The following is a 23,036-nucleotide window of genomic DNA, read 5'->3' on the forward strand; positions in this document are numbered from 1 at the left end:
TTTCAAAGCATTGGTTTTGCTGCAGGTATGTTTAGAAGACATCGTTTTACGACAGTAAAATATATAGCAATAATTGGATAGATGTCAAGGGACTAAAAATGATTTGTCTGATATATCTAGTAACCACTACATATAATAATATAGAATTAAGAAAAAAATGTGTTTCAATTTGTCCGCGATGACTTATGTGGCGTATAAGATGATTGCAATAAAAGATAATAAAGATATTTAGTGCTTTAATGGCATCTTCTGGTATTGTAATACGTTCTATTAAAAGAATCGGTTTTAATAATTCACATCGGGGGGGGGGGGGGGGGGGGGGGTATTTATCTTTGTTATCGGTTGGATGACGAAACTAAAATGGCATTGGCGTCGGCCTTACTTGGCAATTTGGGGACTGAGGAAATTTCTAAGTGCTTATTTAGTTGAATGCTACAAAGTTAATTTTATAAGGGAAACTATAAAGCATGCAATTTTATCAAATATTTTAAGTTTGTTGGAATAGTTCATTTGAACAAATCCAAAGCCACACTTTTGCAAAAATTATTCCATTTATCACACGACGGCAACGGGATTGATGCAACTAAAAATATGATAAAACGTACTAATTATTGATTTGAAACCTAAACGTTGCTTTTTCTTGTCACAAAACTAGCACTAACGCTGTAAAACTGGTGCGTGGGGATTTAAGTGATATAATCAATAGTGACATTCAATTAAAATTTCACAGTTTAAAAGAAAATGTTTCAAGTTTTGAGTATATACTATTAATTTAGACTAAAAAAAAGAGCAGTATGAACAAACATTAAAAATGTTTGTGTGTTTTGTAGCTTTTAAAACAAGTCTTGATTTTCTGCAATGTTTTTTTTTTTTTTTTTTTTTAAAGCTCGGTATTGCGTTACAAGATTCTTGCAGATGGTGGTGAATAAAACCAAACAGCCATTCGCAAGTATCCTCCAAAATCCAAAACATGCATATGTTGTAACCAAAATATGGTAATTAACTTACCATATTTTGTTACCAACAAATTTGTGTCATTTTTTTTAGCGGAACTTATTCCACAGTGTGTTACTGTCGGAGTGTTAAGAATCTATGCGAGAAAACTTTTTTCTCATTCCATTTTTACGTGCGATTGTTTCGCATTCGTATGTTGATTCGGGGGAAAAAATAAGATAACAGTTGTTATCAACACCTGTTGTTTTATGTGCAGCAACTATGTTCAAGACAAGAATGTTCAGAAATAAAGGAAATTCGATGACATTAAAAACAATACTTTTCATGATTCTTAAATTACTTCGGGGTCATTATTACAGAAGACGACTCTAAGTCGGCAGTTCTTGGGGGAAAAAATCATATCTGGAGATTATTGAGAAAAAGCTTACTACGACCTTTTAGCATTTTAAAATGTCGGAGTGAAAGCAACGGACGCTATCATTTTGATTTTAAAAGTTGCGTTATTCGTTATATTTTTGCAATGTCATGCAGTAAATAAAACACAACCAGAAAACATTAATATTTAACATAACTATTTATGAATAAAGCCCATTATTTTTAAATCAATGAGTTTTCTACTTATATAAACCACATCGTCAACTTTTCTGTCTGAAATATCTGTGTAATTTTAACAGCATATTACTTTGAATAATTCATAACCCATAATAAGGATATGCCAAAACTAAAACCACAAAGAATGCCTTCCCGTCTAATTCGATTATTTTCAAGGTGCTTAGCCACTAACTTAACATGCTTTTAACTCAACTACCGCTCACGCCGAGACAATTTCACGTGTAGAGCAAACACAAGCTTCAGGAATCGGTCATGTAACCACAACAGAAATTTAGCATGACCGAACCCATTAACCCCCCCCCCCCCTCAGCTTCGCATTAACTCGTCACGCAAATGTATACTAGCTGAAAACACAAAATTTCTTTTGAGAATCATTTCCCAGCCACGAGAAAACGCGCAAGGAAAAAAGGTAACGAGCTCAGCAGCTTGTTTATTAAAGGACCGCTCAAAAAGCTTTAAAAAAAAAAAGTATTTAGAAATTTTGCAACATGTGCGGAACTTTGATAAAGTAATGAGCTTTTGAGCACTTGCCGTAGGCAGTGTGAGCGACGCGGCTACGATAATAAGGAAGTCTGTGACCGTGATTTGTATGGTGATTATACACATGCAAAAAGTCTTGCTTTTAAGTTTAATTTTAAGGTCATTGTCATTAGATTTTTTTTTATGCTAGATTATTTTTTTCTTCATAACTCTGGCAATTGAAATAGAAAACATTTTCTTTTGAGTGGATCGAAAAGCAGTTTCGTTTTCTAAAACGTTTAAACAAGTACATGAACTAAAAGGTTTTTTTTTTAATAATTGTTGTAAATATCCTCCTTATAAATTATAATTTGCCGTTTAGTTAGCAAATTTTCCACCCAAGAAGGATAAAAGATAGTTGGTTTTGAAGCAAAATATCTAAAGATGACATTTTGGATATCACCAAAATTTTCGATTTTCGTCTCGATTTTCTCTCTTTCTGTTTCGATTTTGTATGTTGTGATTATTATCTACCAACATTTAATCATATGGTGAAACATCTCACTCCATTGTTGTTTCCATTAGTCCTATACTTTTCAAAACATATTTTAATGCTAGAACTAGGGGTCACGCTCAATGCCGCTTGCGACGGGGGACAATGGGGTCGTTTCCAAAATTTTAAAAGTATTTTGTTCTGAAAGAGCATGCTTAAAAACATAGGATCTGACCATTTTTTTTAATAATTTGTTTAAGTTTAATATTAAAAAAAAAAATACTTAAATCGTTGCGCTTTCATTGTTTACACTTCTGTCGTGTGACATCACAAATGATGAAATGCCATTCACAGAACAAAATATTTAATTCGCATCTTTACTCACGTGTATTGGCAACGATATGGTTGATAGCGAGCATAGAGCGAAATTTTAATTCGCTTCTTGACTATCATAACGTGGAAACACGGAACAAAGATGCGTTAAAAAGCATCATTTGTGACGTCATAAAGACCACGCTTTGTTTGAAAAATCGGACATTTAAAAAAATTAACTTAAAAAAAACTGTTGGGAAAACAAAAGTATTATCTGGGTCAATGTATTTTTTTTTTTGCTCATTCTATCCATTTCAATAACTGAAAGTAGTACTTTTGACTGAAGGAAACCACTCGATTAATGATTTTAATTCTTTTGCGCTTGGATGTCTTGTATCCGACGGTACCACTATTGACTTCGTAAACATTTACAGTTGGGGAAGATAAGGTTACAGACACACTAAGAGGCAGACGCGCACAGGTTTTAATAGTAAACATGGGTTTGAATGCAATCTATTATGAAAAATTCATATAAAATTGAAAAGAAGCACAGGGGCTCAACTTCTATGCAAATTAATAGATTAATATTAAGCTGTGAGGTGAACGGAAACTCTCTTTGATACATCTAAACATAGTTTCAATCGCTGGCAAATAATCATAAAGTTAATTTTTCATCCCAGTCTTCGACAAAATGCGCCACATTTTATCTCTCAATTCATCCAAAGATATTGCACGATCTAAAGTTGAAACAATAAAATTCCGTTACCCTTCACCCCGCAAAGAAACCGAAATATTAATTTTCATCATCCCTAAATTGATTATCACTTGTTTTCGCTAGACGTTTTGACAAATGGTATACCATAGCAGGTTGAAATTTCGTATGTATGGTCTGTATTGGATCTAATTGAACAGCTTCTCCTTTTTGACGGCCAAACTGAGATGCCAAATCTGGTGTTGGTTCGGCGACTTTTTAACGAGATTCTCGTAGAATAACGTTAAAACTGTCGATAACTGTTTTTTAAATTTTTGAAAAATGGTTTTTTCGTCATCGGTCATAGCTACATTATCAGGAAGCAACTTAGGCTATAACTTAAAACTAAAAAACTCAGTTTAAAAAAAGTTATGATGGAAAACAGAAAATTTCATGTACATTCCCCATTAAATGATTGAATATAAAACCCATTGCTACAAAAATTCGTTGCCTAACAACAGTAATATTAAAAGTAATCATAATGAAAATTTTGAATCAAGGCTTCTCTGGAGCAAGCATGACATTTATTGCTTTCTAAGGAATTGTATGCTCATCTATATACATAAATGGCTACTTCTGTATGTATGTATGTCCGAAGTAAACTTTCAAAACTATTGGACGGATTTTAACCATTTTTTACCATAGATAGCTACATTATCAGGAAGCAACTTAGGCTATAATTTATTCATAAAAAACTCAGTTTGAAAAGGTTATGAGGGAAAATAGTAAATTTCATGTAATTTTCCCATTAAATGAATAAATATAAATCAATTGTTATACAAAAACTCGTTGCCTTACAACAGCAATGTTAATAAGTAACATAATGGAAATACTGACTTAAGTTTCTCTGGAGCAAGCATGACATATACTGCTTTCTTAGGAATTGTATCCTCATCTTCTTTATCTTTACTAATAATAAAGCTGAAAGTCTCTGTGTCCGGATGTCTGGATGTCTGTGACGCGCATAGCGCCTAGACCGTTCGGCCGATTTTCATGAAATTTGGCACAAAGTTAGTTTGTAGCATGGGGGTGTGCACCTCGAAGCAATTTTTCAAAAATTCGATGTGGGTCTTTTTTTATTCCAATTTTAAGAAAAAAACTATCATAAATTACGAAATTATCATAATGTGGAACCGTAACATGGGCACAAGCCAATTGGCGAGATACGAAATTATCATAACGTGGAACTGTAACGTCGGTACAAGCCAATTGGCGAGAAAATTCACCATACATTGTTTGTAAATATACAGGCAAACCAAAAGACCTTTAATTTTTCTATTACGGGCGAAGCCGTGCGGGTGCCACTAGTTATACATAAATGGCTACTTCTGTATGTATCTCTGGGGTAAAACTAACTTCAAAACTACTGGCCCGATATTAACAATTTTTTTCGCCGTAGATAGCTACATTATCAGGAAGCAATATAGGCTATAATTTATTTTAAAAAAAACTTAGTTTAAAAAAGTTATGATGGAAAATAGTAAATTTCATGTAATTTCCACATTAAATGAATAAATATAAAACCCATTGTTACAAAAATTCGTTGCCTCACAACAGCAATGTTAATAGTAATCATAATGAAAATTTTGAATCAAGGCTTTTCTGAAGCAAGCATGAAATTTATCGCTTTCTTAGGATTTGTATCCTCATCTATGCCAATTCGCAACTCCAGCGCTCGAATACGCTACCTTGCGGTAATTTACATAACTGCCGAAAAAACTAAAACATTGCATTCCACGTATGTCTGTTGAGTAAACATAGGCAGTTTGTTATGAGTATTTATTAACGCATTCGATGTGTATTGGATTGCTTTCAGCAATAGAAAGTGTTTTTTCCCTTAATGTTATTCTCGAGCTCCTCAAAATAATGTTAGTCTTTATTATTTCCCTCTAAAAAGTGAGTTGACTGTCGTAAATGGCGTGAAATCCTAAACAAAGAAAAACTCTGGATTAACAAACTTCGCATTTGCAAGTCTATTCGAAGCATTTTTTTATATATATATTTTTTTTTTTTTGAAGAGGATAACTTTACACAAGGTAAATTTTTTTATTGTTTTGTGTGAATTTGTTAGAATATGTTTTACTTTTTAACTTAAGCTCAAAAGAAGGATTGTATGCAGTATTATCGTAGAACGGAATGAAAAATGTTTAACCCTGAGAATTTTCATCGCCAAAATAGTGCGATTATATTTTAGGGTTATAGTTTTAGTATTGTGCGAGCAAAGAACACTTGCTTGGCGAGATTTTGTATGTCAGTTGTAAACCATTTTTTTTTAATCATATGTGAATTAAAATGGTAGAAAGATAACAGAATTCGATAAGTATAAAGAAATAATGGAAGATCAATTAAAAAGAAAACTAACGCCATGTATCCGTGAGAATTTTATTGATGATGCATGACAGAATTAAATCATAATTCAGAAATTAGAAACATACGAAACCGAATGTAAAACAATTAGCGCTAGCCAAACAAAACAAAGATCTTTCATCTTCCTCTTTTGATAACACTGATAAACAAAGGTTTATTTACATGAAATATTTATAGTGTTCATATGGCTACAATAAAAACTTAGTTTCATCAAGAATTGATAAATTTTGAAATCGACATCGTGGAAATGGCTGCTTACAGCTACGAACTACGAAATTTGTATTAATTTCTAATGTTCAGTAATGCTTCTTGAATTCTCATTTCTTTTTACATGGGCCAAAATATCCATAAGACTTTGAAAATTGATTTAAAAAGAATAAAACAAAAAAGTCATGCATACAAACAAAAATTACTGGGCTTATTAGCATTTTCTACGCTACGGCATGCGTTTGTTTTAGTTTTTTCGTCCGTCATCAGACTGCCTGTAGTGCCCCCTATAGTTCGTTGGAGTTGCGAATAATCGATAACGGAACGAAGCAAAGAGACAACTGATTTTGGTGACAGTTGAAAAGTAGAAAATGTTTATTGTCTAAAATTTCACAGGCTTGCAAAATTCGGGTCATGACAAAGTGATTGCACGGTATTGAGTGACTTTTATTCTACTGGATGCGCTGATTTCAAGTATGACATCCATTTTTCTGAGTCATAAAGATATTTTCACAAATTGGGCTTTAACATATAGGCAGAAAAACATATTTTTTCCTATTCTGAGAGAAAGAGTCTTTTCAAAATATGTGTAAGTTTATTACTTAATAATTAATTATAACAATTCAATTATAACGGAAGGCAATCTTTTCAACTGGCGCTGTTTCTGCAGCCAAAGACTACGTAATAATGTTTCTCGGCTTTCATTTCACCATTTAACCAAAATATCGCGATTAAAATAATCCTTAAAATCATTGATAAGATGTAAAATAATCCGCTAACTAAATTAGGCAAATCTATAAACAGCACAAAAACTTCCATTAGTTTGTCTTTGTTCACAATTTCAAACACAATCCATGTTTTGCTACTTATTTCGGAAGAAAATATTTAGTATCATTTTATGATCACCAAAAATATCTTAGTATTTGGTGACAATATCTCTTTGACGAAAATTAGTAACAGACAGTTTTACAAAGTAGGGAGGGGGAGCATTATCCAAGGTATCTCAAAAAGATTACTACAATTTTGGTAACATTTTAAATCGCACCAAGAACCCACAATAATTGAAATTTCCCAAAACAACTAAAACAAGTATAGTTGGATTACGGGCAGCTACATTTTATAAAACCGTTTGTGTTTCAAGAGTCATATAAAAAAAGCTTTAGACTATGTTCAAATAAAAATAATATTAATATTAATAATTACTGATAAATCTTTATAAACAAGCAAAATTTCATGTTTTGGAAATACTTCAAATTTTTTTGCATAAATGTCGTGCTTTCGTTTCTAACTGAATACTATTTCGGTCTTTATACTTATTGCTATTTTACTTTTATTGGTGAATCACATCAAAGCGAGTTGTTTTGAGTTCTTTCAGTTAAAACAGAAAACGAATGAAAGTAGCGATTTTTTCTCACAATTATTACTGACGCAGGCAACGCCGAGTATTTTTGCTAGTATACTTTAATATAGTAATTCCTATCACGGGACGCGGGAGCGTCCAGGTCGCCAAGAAAACCAAACGTTAGCCGCCAGCAAAGCAAATCCACTGCCAAGAAAGACGAAAGAAAATAAAAGCGACCAAGAACAGTTTACACGACAGAACAAGTTGGGGTTTTCTGGGTTTTACACCCCTCTGTGTCTCAGCCCCATGAATACCACAGTAGTTGATTTTTGGTATACTCAATCTCTAGTGGCCCCTGAAGACATAAACCAAAATACAATACCCAGGACCATCAGGGGGAGGAGGAATTTAAGTTAGAAAATCGCTGTTCAAGAAAGTTTTCGCTTTCTTTGACATTGCTACAGCCCAGACGAGAAGAGGAATCGAGCTGATATTTCGCACACACATTCCTTGTGCCCTACTGATGTGCCTTTTGTACCATTTGACCCCCTCCCCCCTAGTTTTTACCACCAAATCGTACCTTCCCGGGGTTCTGTAGCAGCCCCCGGGGGGGGGGGCTATGTTAATGATTTTTTGTATACGTATTCTTGGGGGGCCATTGAGGATAAATACGAAAATCCAAACCCATGGGCCGGACTAATTAAAGTTTGAAAGTCACTTATTTCCCCTAAATTTATGTGTAGGCTACTTACTCTTAGCTTAAAGGGTTTGTTAATCTATGACTGCAATTGCAAGGCAAGAACAGATCTAAGATCTAACAGTTATTCAAAAGTTGTCTTTGGAAATGAAATTCAATCAAGACTAATAAAAACAGTTGCAATTAGACTTTAAATCGCGGATATCACAAATTTGTCACAGCGACTGCGCATGCGCGTGGACTTGACTCATTGGGCTTTCTTTTTTAAGATTCCATGTTTGTTTATATTTAAGCAGAGAAACATTAATGAATGAGATTAGAATACAGTCCCCCCCCCCCCCAGCTTCACCGATACGAATTTTCTTTCCTTCCTGTTTTTCAGTTTTCATATATTTAAGGGGGAAGAAATTTTAAACGTCGGCGAAACTGGGGTTAAACCATGAAAATATTTTGCGTGACATATTACATGCAACTGTACGCATATGAATATGATACATCTAACTTTATAATTGAATGCAAAAATAGCACTTTTTTATTTATTGGTTTGCTTATTTTCTAAATTAATGCATTTTTCACAAACATAACACATTATGAATTCAAATATATAAAATATGTGTGTAGATATCCGTGTTTTGCAGTAATTTGTTAACAGACAAAATTTTGCAATTAATTTAAGCAAGACTTTTAAAATGAGTTAAGTCCGCGCTCATACGCAGCGCTGTGGCAAATTTGTGATATCCGCCATTTGACATAGAGTACAGTTGCATACATCTATTGACACATTCAAATATAAAATATTTACAGACTTAGGGTTTTTTTTTGCTTGATCATACCATACGTTATTTTGTCTTTTTAATGAACTTTTAAACAAAACTAGGTATTAAACAAGATAAAAAATTCCATCAAAAGAAAGATAAATCACCCAATAATTAAAATTATACCATAAAACGTAAAATAATCCACGATATAGGAAAATAAGTCATTAAATAAAAATTGAAAAGCTAGATTAAAATGCGCAAGTTGTAAAACATTTTTAAAAAAACTTCATGAAAATGTTGAATAAGCTGTCAAATAAAGAAACTGTTACAGAATTTATTGCGAAGTTGTAAAATAATTGAAAACAATATAATTTAAAATATAGTATTTTATTATCCAAACAGTTTTTTTTTTTTTTTTTGCAACAGAGAGGATACAAGGATTGCAATAAAATTCAAACGGCCCAATTCTCACATAACGAACATAGAATCTTACTGGTCACAAAATAACGTGACGTAAAATTAAGCTTTACTCTATTGTTCCTTAAAAAAACACAAAACAACGTTGTTTCAATTGAATATTTATGACTTGAAATTCTCAATTCTAAAAATACAGACAAAGTAATACTATCAATGTAAAAAGATGTGATATCTCAGCAAAAACAAACCCGTTGTAAAAATTTCCCCGCCAAGAAAACCTTTAACTCTTCCCAACAAAAAAGAAAACTTGCATTCTAAACCGAAAACCCCCACCTTCAACTCCTCAGAAATATGGATAGATCCTTTAAATTGTTTATCTTGTTTGACTGGAAGCTTTTCTATAAGTGAGGTGGTTGCTTGGTGAGCTTCCCGACAAACATAATAATATAAAATAACGGGTATTCCTATAATGTACTAATATTCAGTACTAATATTCCTTTTACACGATCCATTTGTATATTGTTGCTGCAATCTCAGAACTCAGACGTTAACAAAACCACCACGTTCGTTTACATTTTGAACGTGGAGGTTTTGATATCAGATGCCTTAAATTCCTCATCGCTAGCTTAGACGTTATATTAGTGTTTTGCAGTGATGCAAAATCCTTGCAAAAACGTAAATGGAGAGTACCCCTACGCTTTTTTTTTACATTAAAGTTAATTGTTTAGTTAATTATTTTATTTTTTATTATTTTCGCCAATTTTTAAAAATAAGTTATACTTAGCCGTGAGACATCGTCTCTCTGATTAGCATATTTTTCATTCAAAGATTTTTTTTCACATTTTAGTTTTATTTTGCTGTTAAAGCGTGTTGACCTAGTTTTTTAAAACTATTATTTTATTCTTTTAAATATAAAATGGTGTAATATTTTTTCATTTCTATTTCAGGGTGCGAGTGGAGTTTTATGTCAATGAAAACAATGTGAAAGAGAGGCTACAGTTGTATTTCTTTAAAAATCAAAGTTCAAGTAAGTTTTTTTATTTGCATCATTTTTGTGTGTGGTTGGATATACATTGTTGTATTCAAAGTTAACGGAAGTTTCGTTTATATCCCTACTGTAAAAAAGAGTATACATGTTAGCATTAAGTACATTAACTACGATAAACTGAAGTAAATGCAATTGTGGTAACAGTTGTCACGCAGAAATGAAGAGAAATACCTGCTCATTTAGTAGCCAGCAAATTGGCAATTTCATTCCGTAGTTGCTACAAAAACAGGTTGAAAATAGTCGAAAAGTTATTACTGCATTTAACTTCAAATGACATTCACTTACCTGTGAAATGGCAGTCCAACTCAACGTTGACATCATGTGACACCATGTTATGAAATAAAAGATAAAATTTATAGTAGCGTTTGGACTAGCTTCTTTCAATCAATTAATTATTTTATTTCTATGCAGAACGCTTGTAAAAAAATTCAGTTTAATGCAGAAACTTCATTACAGCATGCATTACATGTTTTACTCTTTAAAAAACAATTGTCTGCAAAAATTTAGAAGAATATTTGAAATTATAAATAGTAAAGAAATGCAAAAACGTAATAAATCTTTTAGTAAAATTAATTTAGTATAATTTTTGTTAAACAAATAAAAATATGAAAGTTTTTATTATTATTATTTCCAAACATGTGTAATATGAAATGAAATGAATATATGTATGATATACAAAAACTTATTATAGTGTTATAACTAGTGAGATTTGGAAGAAAAAAAAAGGTGTTTAAATTACTTGGGGTAGACTGGTCCGATCCAACGTGCCCCGCAAAGAGGTAGACCAACGTACCTCATGTTCTTGGTCTAAAAATATGATGTCATATTTTTTTCTTTGTGATAAAAATTTAAAAAAACTGCAAATAGTTGTGAACTAAGCAACTTGAAAGTTCAGTTTTTTTCTGCAATCTTGATGAAACCTATTAAAAAAATGAAGTTGCAGTTTTCTGAAAATTACTTAGCACTACTGAAATAACACTTTCTGGAATAAAATTTTTTCAATATAACTGGAATAAAATTTGTTCAATATAATTTGGTTTCATTGTAGAACTTGTAGGATTATAGGTGCTATTTGTTAGTCATAAATTAAAATAAAAAATATTCATAGTATTAAATTAATTGAGATCGGTCCAACGTACCCCATCTTTCCCTATCGAATTTTCCCTTTGCGTTATTTTTTTTCCCTTATTTTCTTTCTTATCCCCCAACTATAATTGTTTTGGTTTATGTTTGTATCCTATTTAAACTTGCTAATATGCATTCCTTAAGACTTTAGTAACGGGTGAGGCAAATATTAATTATGAAAGATTACTTAAGTCAACAAGTTGGAAGATAGCTGTGTATATTCTAAATCCCACATAAATCATCATTTCAAACACTTTTATAAGATGGAAGGAGGTGGGAGAATGTCCTGTAAGCGCAGCTGTAGATCCTGATAAATAGCTCCATAAAACTAAGTTCCGAAATATGCGAAAATTATGAAGATCTCTTAAACTTTCTAAACAAAATGTATCTGTCGGCTTAAGTTAGATTTGCTGTGGTTGCAATACTTTGTTCATGTATAGTATATCTTTTTGGAAAACAATGTTCAAACAAAAGGTTGATCGTTGCGCATTGAATTAAAATTATAAAAGACAAGATTTGAATTAAACTTAGTTATTTTCTAACATTGCACATACTGACCACGGATTGTATGGAAAGTCAAACATTCGGTTTACATGCGGAAATGGACGCATCTATTAGTTTTTAGGGATGTCAGCGTTTGCATATGTATGTTAAAATCACTAAATTAAGCAGAGTCACATTCAAATGAGCGGAAGACGTGCATCAAATTTGTACTTTTCTCCCTCATTCAGATAGACTCATCTTAATTGGACGTTTGCCAACTCTCTACAATCTGTGTTTGGACAATAGTTTATTTTATGATTATCATATTCTTGTTATTTTTACAGTTGTGACGATATTTTCTGAATTTTAACATTGTTCAACACTAACTTCCATTAAGACTGTTAACATTTTCTGAAATTATTGCTTGATTTTGCTCGTCTCAAACGTTATGATATCTATTCATAATGATATAATCTAATATTTGTGGTCAGTTGATGATTGAAAACGTCCCAGCATGTTTAGCAAACACCATGTATTGATGAAATCCAGAGACGCCCTGAGTTTGAATTTTTGGGAGAGGGAAAATTCTCAGTGACGGGATGGAACTTCGAATTTACCGAATGACAAAATAAGAATATGTACAGTACAACCCAACTACCGAGAATATTTCTAAAAGAATTACAATACTGTCTTCAAATTTGCCGAATAATCAGCGAAAATTTGCTGACTGAAGAAATTTCTGGGAAGTCACAGTGACCTCTCGTGTCCTTCCATTTGGATGACTCTTTGGCTTTCCTTTACAAAGTTTTGATCACACTCTAAAATCAAAATAGAGATTTGAAAACGTGCTAACCAACCACTCGTCCTACACTCTATCTACAGATAGAAGTAGATACACTTAGAAAAATGTTTTCAAAAATGAGTACATTCATGCTTTCAAACTTTCTTGAAACCTTTTGTTTCAAATATAAGTACCCATGTTTTCAAATAGTGTGCTGAATTAGTTCATACTCAAAAATAAGTACATAACTCGGTTAATACTAAATTTTGAAATTATTACATACTCAAAAAAGAGCATATATAGTTTCATTCCTGAGTAAGTGCAAGGTTTCAAAAATGAGTATTTAATTGCCTCAAATTAAAAAAAAAAACATCGTCGGAGCTATATAGACTCGGCGACATAGAGTAAGTCCGGCGATCTTGCCCCACCTAAGTATAAACTTCTTTTAAAAAAATATGTTAATGAAAGTTAAACGATAGTACCTCCCGCCTCTCTTAATGTAGATCCAGATGCTGTGTAAAATTTATCGTGGCCAAAAACTACGAATAAAAGTTTTTAATGCAAAAAAAAACAAAATTGCAGCTTTGGGACATATTACCTTGACCGTCAGACAATTCGCTCCACTACATCAGGTAAAATGCCCCACTTGACCAGCATTGCAAAACTTGCTGCTATTAGTGAGAAAGTGTATTAATTGACTAAATTAGTTGAAATAAATACAAATTATAATGTGGGCAACTAAATGAAAAATCGAAATCAATTTAATTCTAAATAACATAATGTAATTCACTGTTTATAAAAAAAAACTTAATGACAACTTTTCAGATACAAATTTAAATTGTACATTTTTATCAAAAAGATTAACCGCAATTACCATTGCTACAAAGTAAAATAATGTTTTCCCTGTATAATAAGTAATTTCCCTACTTAAGCTTCGCCAAATACACGGTCTCGGAGTAACGTGGTTTCTTATTTTTTTATCTCGTAGCTAAAAAATAATTCATGATTTCCTTAAATGCACATATATTTAACTCGCAATAACGCCAAATATTTGCCTCAATCCTCTATTCTTTATTTAATCGATTTGTTTCCATTTAATCTTTATTATCAACTAAAAACAAGTATGCTAGGAACAATTTTTTCTTTTCTTTGTACATACAACCCCCCAACCCCCAAATGCACTCACGTACCTAAATAATACATAGCTATATTAGTTTTTGTCACAATAAATAATGCTTTAGCCAAAGTAAAACATATTAAATGTGGGGCATATTACCCTGCCAAGTAATCAGTGGGGCAAATAAATTTCATTCATGTGGGACATATTACCTTTTTGACAAGGTTAATTGCCCCACCACCTCTTGTTCAAACAGCAAACCAATATGGCTGCAATTAATAGTAACAGCTTTCTTTATTATACCCTTTTACTGGATAAACCGATATTTGAACTTAATATTTGAACGCTAGTTGATTAAACAAAGTTCTTAAAAGTAAAATCTTAGATCAAGCGTTAAAAAATTTCACTCTTACCTTTCACTTTGCTCTGAAGCTGTAATGACCTTTGAAAAATCGTTGAAAATGGCTTTAGTATATGCGAGTAGCTTCTTTATACGCAAATCCCTTTGAAAAAGTTGACACAGGCGCACTCTGTTGTTACAATCGTGAAATACAGTTACTGGGACAATTTATCAGACGGGGCAAGATCGCCGAACTTACTCTACTCAAAGTTAAGTACTTTTTCGTTGTTCTTGAAATTGCTGTTTTTAGAGTGTACACTGACAGTTATTATCACTTATTGCCAAGATATTAAGGAGTTGCGTAATACCAACATGGTTCCACTTTACAACCACTTCCTCTCGTATTAAAGTTATTTGTAACAGTTTAAAATCAACTTGAAGAATTACTATTGAGCGAATTTTTTAATGTATTACATTTTCTTTCCAGGTCTAAGGATTCGAATTTTTATTTTGTTCATCAAATTGATGCTGTGTCTTCTGTACGTCATCCGTGTCATTCTGGACAGAGGACCTAACCACGCCGCTTGGTGAGCAAATCCGATTTCCTTCATTTTTGGCTACTTTCAATCTTGAGCAACATTTTTCTCATAAACAAGAATATGTTGAGATATAAGTGTAAAGGGTGATAACTTTTCCCCGTCTAAACGGATTGTGATAGAAGAGATGGAAAAAAAATTTTCGGATGCTACGATATAACAATCTTAAAAAATGAAATACATGCTATTGCAATTTTTCAACAATGTTTTCAATTATCACTTTGAACTTTTTTTTTTCAAAATTTTTTCCTAATTTAACGAACGGTTCAGTGTTCATTTCTTTTATTAGTTAATTAATTTATTTATCTATTTGTTGTTGCATCACTTTCGGACTGCCTTGATAAGGATTGCGCTATTCTAAAATTTAGAAACTGGAGGTTAATGTCCGGTAGGAAGGTTTGGGAAAAGCTTCCGAAGAAGGACAGGGCACACAAGGGGCTGTCGTGCCAAATGTTGATGATAGTTCAAATTTGATATTTTCTTCATGCTCAATTTGTCCCACGACATCATATTTGGGCATGGTTAACGTTGAATTTGGGGCCAAACAGTTATTAATTCCTGAACATAGAGTTCCGATAACATCATACTGAATAATTTGTTTCACATAAAAGTCTAGCACCGCTTTACATTCTTCAAGTTCGATGTATAGCTTTAGAGTTCGATTTATAGCCTTTATCTCCTCAACTTGTGATAAATTTACCCTTTATATTTAAGAATAAAGCTCAAAGTTTGTATCTCTGTCGGGATATCTGTCCGAATCTGGGTCGGGATATCTGTCTGGATCTCTGTGACGCGCATAGTGCCTAAACCGTTCGGCCGATTTTCATGAAATTTGGTACAAAATTAGTTTGTAGCATGGAAGTGCGCACCTCGAAGCAATTTTTCGAAAACTCGATTTTGTTATTTTTCTATTAAAATTTTAAGAACATTTTACCTAGCGAATTATCATAACATGGACGAGCAAATTAACATAGCAAATTGGCGAGAAATTCATCATCTATTATTTGTAAATATACAGGCGAACCAAATGACCTTTTAATTTTCTACTACGGGCAAAGCCGTGTGGGTACCGCTGGTTTAGCAATAAAATAGCTGACGTAAAATGTAAATTTCAGTCTTAATAGACCCTAAATACTAACAGACTCACAGAAATACTGCCACACACATTTCTCCTACTCAGTGTCCTACTTTTATTTTATTTATTTCTTAATTTCAATATTGACTTAATTATTTCAATTATTTATAACTTTCGGTTTTGTTTACAGCGATATTTTTGTAACGCATTAAGCCTTTGACTTTTTTTCTCATTCTTTTTAACAAAAAAGTAAAAGTAAGAAAGTAGACTAAAAGTACGGGGGTCGGAAGTAACCAGTACAACGAATGGGGAGAGGGTTCTATTGACCTTATCACTAAAACCGTATAACAAGTGATGACTTTGCTGCCATTAAACTAGTGACTTTATCACTAGTTAATTGATAACAAAAATAGGAGGAATTAATAATTGAGTCAATTCGAAATAAATGAATATGAAATAAACGACAAAAGAAATCTGATATTACGTTTGATTTAATCAAAGCAATGAGAGCAATAAATTTACACTCTTGCCATTAATGTATGTTATTTGATTATTGTGTTGTGTAAATACTCTGCGTCAGAAAAAAAGAGAGATATTATACATTTCAACATCCAATTTCTTGCACTTAAAATACACCACCAGCTCAGTTATTCCATCCGAGGACTGCAATTTCGTGCTTTATAGCACTCATCAGCCCGGAATAGGAATCACATGAGCTGGTGGCGAAAATCCTCTTAAGGGAGCCAAGAGAGCCAAACAAACTGGTAGCTAATGTAGAACTAGCACACCAGATGAGTGACCGCAGCAATGGTGCGGTTCAACTCAAAGATTGATGGCAAGGCATGGTATTTTGTTGTAAGTTACCGCCCTAAACCAGGGCTAAGGCAGAAATACTTAAAATACACCACCAGCTCAGTTATTCCATCCGAGGACTGCAGTGTCGTGCTTTTTAGCACTCATCAGCCCGGAATAGGAATCACATGAGCTTTACTACAAAATACCTACAAAGTGGTGGTCTCTTGGCTCCCTTAAGAGGATTTTCGCCACCAGCTCATGTGATTCCTATTCCGGGCTGATGAGTGCTAAAAAACACGAAACTGCAGTCCTCGGATGGAATAACTGAGCTGGTGGTGTATTTTAAGAATTTCTGCCTTAGCCCTGGCTTAAGGCGGTAACTTACAACAAAATCGAATTTCTTGGTTTATTATTTTCATCCATTTATTTGATTTTGACAGTACATTTTTCTACATTCGCACCCTGTTTTATGAGACAAGAATATCTTTTCCAGTTCATTTATGCTTTTACTTTTTTGTTTTTAAAAAAATTACTCCATTTTTGTGCGTGTGACGTTTTTACGCGTACTTTTACACCAGGGAGGTAGAAGGAAGGAGATAAATCTTTCCTATTTAGAAGTGGCAACGATCGTTCACTTTTTTAGAGGGCGCTGTCGGCGAACCGCTCCCGACAATCACAGCAGATCAATGTAAATGATGCTAAGTTTCTCATTTTTTTAGAGGCAGCTATTAAAGCAAAAAAAAGAAAAAAACTACTGAAAATTCGTTGTAATAAGGGGCTAATATAGTGGACGATGTACGGCTTTCGTCCACAGGAAGTTTGCACAGTATTTTGATGGAAAAGTTAATTTTATTTTTCATAACTACCCGAATTCGTGTGCTATTAATATTGCGCTGTGCGATGTTTTATTTTTGTCGAGTTGGAATGTTTCTATTCCTAAAAATAATTCACGAAATGAGAATATAGTAGAATTAATTACGTAAATACTTTTTTTAATTAGTTGTAAATTTCGTGACATGTTTCGAGAACTAATTAAAGCAAAATAATTTTTGCTTTCACGACCTTTACAGATAAAAATAAATCTTAATGTTCTATTTACTTAAGCTGATATTGATTATAATAATTTTATTCGTGTATTTACTCTCTGTTTAAACAGAATTGTCACTATTTTTTTTTATTATTGCATTTTTTTCGACAACCAAATGGAAAAAAAATCGAGAAACCTTATTCATTCAAAAAATTATACCTTGGAACGCTTTTTCGAGATAGTTGTGGGGTTTTCTGTTGAAATTAATTAAATTTTCGAAAATTACAATTTACTCTTATTGTACATGTGTTTTTTAATTGAAAAACGTTTCCCGATTTTTTGTCTATTTGATTGTAGAAAAAAAATTCAATAATAATGAAAAACAATGATAACAATTATGTCTAAGCAGTGAGTATATACATGAATAAAATTATTATAATCAATATCAGCTTGAAGTTAAATAAATAGAACATTAGTGTTTATTTTTATCTGTTAAAAGTCGTGAAAGCAAAAAATTATTTCGCTTTAAATTAGTTCTTGAAACATGTCACGAAATTTACAACTCATTTAAAAAAATGTATTTACGTAAATAATTGTACTACATTCTCATTTCGTGAATTATTTTCAGGAATAGAAAACATTCCAACTCGACAAAAATAAAACATCGCACAGCGCAATATTAATAGCAGACAAATTCGGCAAGTTGGTGATGAAAAATAAAATAAATTTTTCCATCAAAATACTGCACTAACTTCCTGTGGACGAAAGCCGTACATCGTCCACTATATTAGCCCCTTATTACAACCAATTTCCAGTAGTTTTTTTTCTTTTTTTGCTTTAATAGCTGCCTCTAAAAAAATGAGAAACTTATCATCATCTGCTGCGATAGTCGGCAGCGGCTCGCCGACAGCGCTCTCTGGAAAAAGTGAACAATCGTTGCCACTTTTACACTAGCAAACCCGTAGGACATTTCTCTCCTTCTTCCTACTCCGTGGTTTACACTTTGATCCATGATTTTTAAATTCGGCTTTTAAAGTTTATCTATTTGAGTTTAAATAATCATTATGATATGATACTGTCATTAATACACAATATTAAATTTCTGAAAACAAATTGTTCATTTCAAAATAATAATTTGTACACGTTGGGGGGGGGGGGGGTGATTTTTTACGTCACACCTTCTGCACATGCATCTTGCTTTTTTTAATGAAAAAAAGGGAAGAAAATTTATATTAAAATGTAGAAAGGTTATTTATATTCAAACACATGAAAGTTGGAAGTCAAAGCTTAAAATTTCTGGATTAAAATAAAAATATACACAGAAAAATTTCACACTTTAAACAATCGATTGAGAAAAAAACATTAAAATCTTTTGGGACGTAATAGAGAAAAATACAGTAAAGCATCATCAAAACGTCACGTCGTTCAAGGGACTGGAGTAAAACGACGTATAAATAAAAACAACGTACAATCGAAACGTTACTTTTATTTTTACAAGTTTAAGCCCATTAAAGAAATTTTCTTCAAGTATAACAGTTTTTAAGTTCTTATAAAGTTTTTATGCAACTAGCAAAAAAAAATTTGTAGTAGTTCGATACAAAAACAATAACTGAATACTTATTTTTCCGGAATAATTATTTTTTAATGTATGTTTCGACTATTAAAGTAATTATATTTTGCTGTTATATATCTGCATACAGATATTTAACAAAATCTTTTATCGTCGTCTGATGTGCTGGTTGTGTTTGAGCATTAAGTATTATCGCATTATGAATTTGAGTTCTTGAAATGTTTTTTTTTTTTTTCGCTTGTGTTTTGAGAAGCAAAATAAGCTTTAAGTCGGTTAATAAAGTTTTTTGGCATCTTCAAAGTAAAGTGGTCTCACTTCATCTATGTTTGAGAGATTTCACCACTCTAAAAAACAGAGAAAATAGTCAAGTAGGAAATTTTTGAACTTTAGGCAGAGAAAAAGGTCGTATAATCGATATTTCACGACGTATAAACGGTGCACTTTTGCATTAGAAGGAATAAGTAATGAATCGGATTGTAAAAGCGGCGTATAAATGCAAAAAACGTACAGTCGAGAGACGTATAAACGATGCTTTACAGTACTTTAAAATATACTTTTAAACGAATGACATGAATCAAGGAAAGCCTCGAAAATCTATATTATTGGTTTATCCCATGTTTCGCCCGACATTAAAATTTCCTCCACCTCTCACTGAGAATTATCCCGAAGTAGTGAAAACATTAATAGATTACTCTACAGTTCGCCGACACTACTTTTCTAAAAATGAAAAAAGAAAGGAATAATAAAACATTTTTATTATTAGAAAGATATTTATATACATACTAGAAAGTCGCCCGTCAAGGTATGACGGGTAACAAGTGCTTCTACTCTTCTACATTTGAACGAAGCCATTGCCTGTTTAGTGATGTTTGGGTAGTTGAAATTGAAAACCTTACTCCAGTGGATTAACCCTCAACTCCAGTACGTAGCTTTCATTGTTGACCATTTTTTCGTTTCTTCATTCTCCTGAAATGACACAGTCTTACCAGTAAAACAGTTAAGTTACCGGATCGAGTTCAGCCTTGTCACAATAAAGCATTTCTCTGCATGTTAAAGGTTACCAAAACATATTATCAAATTATCATGCCGTGGAGCGAATTTCATTGTTGAAGCACGCGCGTTACTCGATCATCGGCTATTATTTATACGAGGACTAGCTGTACCCGACGCGCGTTGCTACGCCAACAAAAAAATACATCATTATAGTGATTTTCATGACAATCGGTTGAACGGGGCAGAAGTTGCTACTCTGCAGTGCCACCTGGTGGCGAGTGGCTTCAATGAGCATATTATGCACCTTCTCCGTGGAAAAATACATATATATATCAATTTTCATAATAATCGGTCCAGGTATCAAGTGAAGCCGTGACTATACTCAAATTTTGAACTCACGCAGTTTGCAAGATCAATCAATCGCTAAAAATATCAAATAGAAAAAGTTTTAAATCCCCCCGTTGCATGAAAAGCCATAAAACAATAAAGAAAGAATTTATTCGTTCAAACTCAAGAAAAATGGCAACAGCTAACTTCTTATCAATGAGATCTTTCACGCGAATTAATTTCTGCAGCCGATAATTTTATTCGTATTTATCCAATGGATTGTGACTTAAATTAGAATAAAAAAAGAACTTTCGATCGGATTTTTTTCGAACTGGTTTATAAACATTCCCAGTACCAAAAATAACAAACGGTGAAAGTTTCAGCCAAATCTGCCGGGTAGTTTTTGAGTTCATGGATGACATACAGACAAACATTCATTTATATATATATATATATATATATATATATATATATATATAGATTGACTATTTTACATTCGTACATAATGTAAATACGAAAACAAATCAGTAATTATTTGCCACAGCACTGATATATTTAATTCTATTTCCACTAGACGGAGCAGCATTTCGTAAATGTTCAATTTATGATCTTTCTTTTAGATTTAGTTAAGTATTTTTCTGTTTCAAAATCTGGCAACCTTGCCATGGATTTCTTTATCAATGACCTTGTAATACTGAAAAAAAAGCAATTAAAAATGCATGTAGTTAAATCTTTTGTAATATTTACTTGTCTGACTAAAAATATATTTTTATCCACAAAAAGAAAGAAAAACAAAATGAAGTGAAAGACACACATGACTTAAAATAAGAGAAAATATTTCTGGCCGTTTTGCCGAAGCAAAATTTAATTTCTCCATTTTTCCCTAGTTTCCGTCGTTTTGTCGGCATACAATACCTAAAGATTTCAAAAGGCTCGATTGAAAGGGGAAAAGCAACGGAGGATGGAAATTTAGCGTCGGCAAAAGCAAGGGACACCATTAGTTTAAACATTTCAAAAGTTCACAAATCTATGCTTGAACAGGTTGATTTTTGAAATTCATTTAACTTTATTAACGAAATTAACTTCATGATTATTATTGCTAATTTTAGTTTCTATCAACAGTTAAAAAGCTCGTCCCACCCACCACCAACAAAGCATGTATAATAAAAGCTACTAAAAATGCTTTTCAGCAGTTTCTAACATGCCACTCTCACCTTCTTCAAATATATTTTTTTATCAACTCGAGAAAAAGTGTTTTGCTTGAATTGCCTTCTTTCAGCAGTGAGAAAAGTTCGCGCATTACTCTTTTCGTACTTTACTCTCCATATTTCTAACATTTTTTTTGCAGTCTCAGCGTTGAGATGCTTTCCTCCGAAATGCTTTTTTCGAGGAAAGATACTTTATATTTCCCCTTTGCTCTTGAAAGATTTCGCTAAGCAAAAACTGAGCGTATGAATCTACGTATGTATCTATGTATGTATCTACTTCCGAGTTACTTCTCCCGAACGCCAGTAAACTGACCATTGAACCAGGTATCGATTGATTAGTAATTTTCCCCTCTTTATGTTTGGCTATTTAACATAAAACTCCGATTATAACTAGCGGAGATATCAATTAAAATCTATTAATTATGACTCTTGGATTTTGACATATAAAACCGTATTTTCCGAAGGCTTTCCTCCATTTAAATTATTATTCAGTTATTCATCTCTTTTTTCCGTAACAATGCTTTTATTGAAATTTGTAGCGCGAACATAGAGTAAAGAAATTACATAGAGAGGCCCCGCTATACTATGAAATTGAAGTCAGAAGTTGCACCGCTGTATCCCAAGATCCTTAGCTTCTTGCTAAATATCTTGAAATGCATTTTGATTCAAAATCACTGAATCCCGATTGGTAGTTAATTTAAACTTAGATATTGTTGCACGTTTATGAGGCACGTTTTTGAAATTGCATTACAACATGAATTAAAACGTAAATCAATCCGTCAGCTACTTCATTTGGTTGTTATCATAACCCCGCCCATAATTGCACCGCTGTATCCCATGATTCCCCGGCTTCAATTTTATCTCTATGTTTTATCTCCTTTTTACTATAGACGGGGCATCTCTATGTAAATATCTTTACTCTATGAGCGCAAAGAAAATCATTGAGAGGAAAGATCTGTTGCGATTTTTTTTCTTGAATATGAACAAATAAAATTATGGCTTTTGTTTTGAGGCTTTTCCTGTAATCGGAAGGTTTAAAATGTTTCCTTTTTGGTTATTTTTTCAGAGTCTGCCGCAAAGTTTTATTGTTTTTTTTTTTTTTTTTGCTCAAGCGTGATTATTGAACACACGTCACTTGACATAACTTTTATTTTCGAAGTAAACCGTTCAAAGCCGGGCGAC

The 23,036-nt window shown here is 32.6% G+C and overlaps 1 protein-coding gene across 1 annotated transcript in view; it reads left to right on the plus strand.

The window, feature by feature from the left end:
- The window catches only part of LOC129220636 (potassium channel subfamily T member 1-like), a 173,994-nt gene that overhangs the window by 1,936 nt on the left and 149,022 nt on the right, over positions 1–23,036 (plus strand). Inside the window, exons 2-3 of the mRNA XM_054855066.1 lie at positions 10,317–10,396; positions 14,751–14,850. Of these exons, the coding sequence (XP_054711041.1) occupies positions 10,317–10,396; positions 14,751–14,850 (180 nt within the window). The remainder of the gene's footprint in view (positions 1–10,316; positions 10,397–14,750; positions 14,851–23,036) is intronic.

Source organism: Uloborus diversus, chromosome 4 (genome assembly GCF_026930045.1).
Source record: "Uloborus diversus isolate 005 chromosome 4, Udiv.v.3.1, whole genome shotgun sequence".
Taxonomy (NCBI): domain Eukaryota; kingdom Metazoa; phylum Arthropoda; class Arachnida; order Araneae; family Uloboridae; genus Uloborus; species Uloborus diversus.